The 5,404-nt window shown below is 45.9% G+C and overlaps 1 protein-coding gene across 1 annotated transcript; it reads right to left on the minus strand.

Annotated features, from left to right (window-relative positions):
* Window positions 1-343: 343 nt before the first annotated feature.
* On the minus strand, window positions 344-5,146 carry LOC149681103 (uncharacterized). The gene is made up of 3 exons (XM_089834483.1): window positions 4,190-5,146; window positions 1,064-4,093; window positions 344-934 (listed from the first exon to the last, which is right to left on the minus strand). Exons 1-3 carry the CDS (start codon window positions 5,144-5,146, stop codon window positions 344-346), a joined length of 4,578 nt encoding a protein of 1,525 aa, XP_089690609.1.
* Window positions 5,147-5,404: the final 258 nt, after the last annotated feature.

The raw sequence follows: 5,404 nt of genomic DNA on the forward strand, positions 1-5,404 counted from the left end.
ATTTATAAAATTGAGAACCCTCTGTTGCGTTATTTAAAGTGTTGACTAACTCAAAGTACCACGACAGCGAGTATAAAAATGAATAACTTTATTTTTATGTCCATTTGGACAACGTTTAACTAAATTAATACATGAGGCTAATGACTAGGGTTACTAAGACAATTTAAAACTCCGAGATTACAAGATTAGAAGAAAGAGAACAAGTGGCTTTTAAGATTAAGGTTCACAGTATATATAGTTTGGTTTTTAGATCAAATTTAGGTCAAAAAAACGATAAGAGCGTTTAACAAAAAACTAGCTTCGATATGTCTATAGTTTTTAAGTCTACTGGACTTTTTATGATTTATCGCGTCTCGGTGACCTTTTCGTTTCTGCCGGAAACATCCTCCCCGCCAATGACTCGCTCATTTAGATTGACTTCCATATTATATAACATCTGGACCGCTCTCCGGATGATGGTCCCGCATGGTAGGCGCAGGGCGCAGGATCTGACCTTGCCATCTCGTCCGGGAAAGGTCTCCGTAATTCTGCCCATTTTCCAGGATTGCCGGGGTAACTTCTGATCTCCAACCAGAACGATGTCTCCTTTCTGGAACTCGATGTTATTTTTGACGGTAGGTGTCTCGTGAGCGGACCTCAGCTCCAACAGGTAGTTATTACGCCATCTGGACCAAAACTGGTTTAGGAGTACTTGGCGATGCTTCAGTCTTTTAGTGAGAGGTTTCTCACTAATACGTGTGTCGTCAATTTTGAAGTTCTGATCTGGCAACGACAGAAGGCGGCGACCGATCAGGAAATGAGCCGGTGTTAAGGGGTCGGGTTCTCCAGCTTCCGTGAAAGTATGTGTCAACGGTCTCGAGTTTAGAACGGCTTCTACTTCGGTGATTACGGTTGTCAGTTCCTCGTAGTTGAGAGAGGTTTTGCCCAGGGTTCTCTTCAGGCAGGTTTTAACAGAGCGCACCAGCCTCTCCCAAAATCCGCCCCACCATGCGGCGCGTTCGACGATATACACCCATTTGATGTCTTTCTAACCAAGGACCTCTTGAATTGGATCCGCTCGTACATTTCTGTACAACGCTTTGATATCCTTTTTGGACCGCTTGAACGCCTTAGCGTTGTCGGAGTAGATAGTATGGCAAACTCCTCTTCTTGCCAGGAATCGGCGGAGAGCCAATAGGAACTTCTCAGCACTCAAATCCGTGACGATCTCCAGATGAAGTGCCCGAGTATCGCCGCATGTAAATAAGGCAATATAAACTTTAGTTATTTTGGAATCTCGTAAGTACAGCGGTCCGGCAAAGTCAACTCCAGTAACTGAAAATGGGGGTGCCTCGTTCACTCGATCTGCTGGTAGTGGTGCTATGACTTGGGAACCGGGCTTTGCCTGGAAACGTTTACAGATGTAGCAGCGTCCAAGGACCTTCTTGACCAGGCTACGTCCTTGCAAAATCCAAAAGTCTTCTCGAAGTTGTGTAATGATACTGTTCAAGCCCCCGTGCATAGTTCGCCAGTGACATTCCAATACGAGTAGTTCCGACAATCTGTGCTTCCCAGGAAGAAGGTACGGATGCTTGCCTCCATAAGTCAGATTGGCAAATTGTAATCGTCCACCGAGTCGTATAAGGTCTTGGTCAAGAAATGGGCTGTACTGGAGGAGCTTAGATGAAGCTGGCAACTGGGTGTTTTCTTTCAAGGACTGATATTCCTGTGAAAAGGCCTCTGATTGAGTGCTCTTTATCCAGAATCGTTTTGCTTCATTAATCTCGTCAGCTCCCAACGATCCTTGCATCTTTATTGGTTTTCTAGTGTTGTGGACAAATCGTAGTATCCAGGCAGTGATTCTGAAGGCTCGGCTTGCTGTTTTATACTTCTGTAGGTCAAGTAATGGCTCTCGGTTCTTTGCAATGCAGGTAAGTATTGCGGTTGAACGTCTTTCTTTCAGGACTTCGCTGGATTCTGCAATTGAGTGGAACTTGCTTTTTGGCCAACTTTCTTCTTGCTGGGATAGCCATGATGGACCCTTCCACCAAGATTCATTGTGAATTATATCCTTGACCTTACATCCTCGAGAAGGTAAGTCCGCTGGATTTTCATGCCCCGGGCAATGGCTCCACCGTAACGGTTCAGTTTGAGATTGAATTTCGGATATCCGGTTTTCCACTAACGGTTTCCACTGCTTGGAGACCCCTCTGATCCAATGTAATACGATTTCGGAGTCTGACCAACAACGATACTCTGTAATGCTTCCATCGAAGGCTCCCAGACTGTACTTCAGTAACCTTGCTCCAACGAGTGCCGCCATCAGCTCCAGTCTCGGTAACGTCAATTTTTTCAATGGTGCGACTCTGGTTTTGGATGTTATCAACGATACTCCTACGTTTCCGGATGCTGTTACGTAGCGTAAGTATATCACAGCACCGTGTGCGTTTTTGCTAGCGTCGCACAACATATGGATGTCTCCACAAATTGGATTCTCGTCGTCCGTGGCGTAGTAGTACCTGGGAATGACTACTTGAGGAATCATGGTTAGATCTTGGCACCATAGTTCCCATTCCGCTTGTAGCTTGTCGGGAAGCTTCTCATCCCATTCGACTCCTTGAATCCATAGCTTTTGGAATAGGCATTTAACGGTTATGAGTACTGGAGATATGAGACCGATTGGGTCGAATATTCTGGCAGTAGCTTGGAGAACGCCTCCTTTGGTGTCTTTTTTGTCCAGAAGAAAATCGAGCAGGTCCGATACGTCGAATGCGAATACGTCGTTTTTAGGGTTCCATGATATACCCAAGACCTTAATGTTCTGGCTCTGGCTGTCTTCTTTTTGCAGCGACATTAGTGTCGTGGTTTCTGCTGCCCAGATTCTCTGAAGCTCCGGAGCGTTCGTCACCCATTTTCTCAAGTTCATGTTGGCTCCCTGAAGGATTAAGGTCGAGTCTTGGTATATCTTGTAAGCATCTGATACGTCGGCCGCTCCGGTGACGAAATCGTCCACATAAAGCTGCTTCATAAGTAATGCGCTAGCTTCTGGAAATCTGTCTTGATACTTCTCGAAACGATACTTTAGTGTTGCGGTCAATAGGAAGGGGCTCGAGGTTACGCCGAACAGTACTCTGGTCATACGAAGATGGACAAACTCTGGCTTCTCATCGGCTCGTGGTAACTTCTTAATCCATAGGAATCGAACGAAATTTCGGTCTTCTGGCTCTAGTGAAATCTGGAGGAATGCCTTCTCTACGTCCGCCATCAGAGCTATACGATTCATTCTGAACTGAAGTAAGACCAGTAAGAGATCTGGATTAGGATTTGGACCGGACATCAGACAATCATTGAGTGATGGTGCACCTCTTTGACTGGCAGAAGCATCGTGAACCACTCGTATTTTGGTAGTTTTCTTTTGCTCCCGCAAAACTGCGAAGTGTGGTATGTAGAAGGCTTGTCCATCTTGGGCAGTTATATCGTTCGTTGGAACTTCTTCGACGATTCCCGTGTCTAAGTACTCCGATATGACGGCTTTGTATCTGTCGAAGAGGCAGCTATCTTGTTGGAAACGCTTGATTAAACCGCTCATTTTTTGCTTGGCGATTGGTAAGTTATCCTTGAGCGTAGGGTGACTTGCTTTCCAGGGTAGCTGGACTTGGTATCGCCCTGCCTTGACTTGTATTGTGGATCTGTGCTTGGAAATCATTTCGCTATCAGACACGGATAGTGGCTGGTCTTCTTGGATTCCTATAGATTCTAGCTCCCACAGCTGACGTAAACACGCGGACAGTCTCTGATCCTCGGCGACTGATAACATGATAGATGATGATCGAACTGCTACGTTGATAGATACTGGTAACGGCCCTTGAATAGACCAGCCGAACAGACTCTCGACTGCTGCTAATGATCTTCCTAGCCTTACGGTATTTCCAGGTACCTGTGACCAATAATGATCAGCACCGATTAGTAGTCCTAACTCGGTTGGAGCCACAACGCCATTAACTTCTGATCGATCCGTAATGTTAATGCCCCGTTCTTGCAATTGGTGTCGAATATTCTCTCCCGGAATGCTCACGAGCGCTCCACAGATAGTCGGAACTTCCAGTACCTCCAACTAAACACAGTTGTCAGGATGCAGGATACTTCTCAGCGTTATTTGAACTCGTCTTTGCTTGCGTATAACGCCCTCGCTTGATCCGAATGAATTTACTAAAACGGTGTCTTCGGCGATGACCGGTAAATTCAACGTTCTTGATAGTTCTTCTCGTATGAAGGATTGCTGGGCTCCTTTATCAAGAAGACATCTTGCCAAGACTTGATTGTTTTGATGCTCTATGTGTACAAGTACCGTTTGCAGATATACGTGTTCATAGAGTGATGAAACTGGAGGTAGGACCGTCATTTGCACGGTTAATTTCTTATCTGCTTGGGATTCTCCTATCTTCGACTCCGCTTCCGCTTGTGGACCAGTTTTGCAAATGGACGTGTGATGCCTTTTTCCGCAGATGCTGCACTTGATTCCGGATTTGCAGCGTCGTGCCATGTGCCCTGTACCAAGACAGATAAAGCATCTGTCCTGTTGGTGAATAGCTTTCGTCTTCTGCTGAACTGTCGACGTGCACTCTTCCGGTCTATGACTTGATTCCTGGCAGTAGATGCATACTTTCGAGACCGCAGTACTCAAAGCGGCTGTGGTTGAAGTCCTTTTGGGGTATCTTGACTCAAATTGATATCTGGAACCCATCTTGCTCCTTGTGCTGTAATTCTCCTGGCGTCTGTCTAGCTGGCTCTCTTCTGTCTTATAGATGGCCGTTCTCTCTCTACTCTCAACTTCTCTCCGTACGTGCTCAAGCAAGTCGGTGACACTCCAAATATCCTCGTCTTCCAGCTTCTTGGTATACTCCAGTTGGATATCCGAAGGTATCACGCTCAGAAGGATCGAATACAACATGCTACCGTACGTTGATAGTTCGACTCCCAGCGACTCCAGACTTTTTATTTGGGTGTCACAAGTGTCATACATCTGACGCAGACCCGCAACGTCGCTTGACCTCAAAACTGCTACAAGGCTTCTCAGCTTCTGCATGTGACTCTGCTTGGCTGGCGTTTTTCTTCCAAAACGATTTTTCAAGACTTTAACTGCTTTTTCGTAATTTTCCGCGGTCATGGAAAAACCTCATATAGCGCTAGCCGCCACACCCTCCATATAGGACTTTAAGTAATTGAACTTATCGATGTTTGCCAGGCCCTCGTTCTCGTGGATGGTAGTCTTGAATTGTCCCCAAAAACTGTACCATCCTGCAACATCTCCAGAAAACGTTTGAATCGTGATCCTTGGTAACTTGACTTGTACTCTAGCCTCTCTCTGAAATCTAGACCCTCTTACTGCGAGTTCCCTTGAAGAATTTCGTACCATTTGGCCAGC

This window comes from Phalangium opilio, unplaced genomic scaffold (genome assembly GCF_054372755.1).
Source record: "Phalangium opilio isolate 3A_F unplaced genomic scaffold, DU_Popi_V2 ptg000039l_1, whole genome shotgun sequence".
Lineage (NCBI taxonomy): Eukaryota > Metazoa > Arthropoda > Arachnida > Opiliones > Phalangiidae > Phalangium > Phalangium opilio.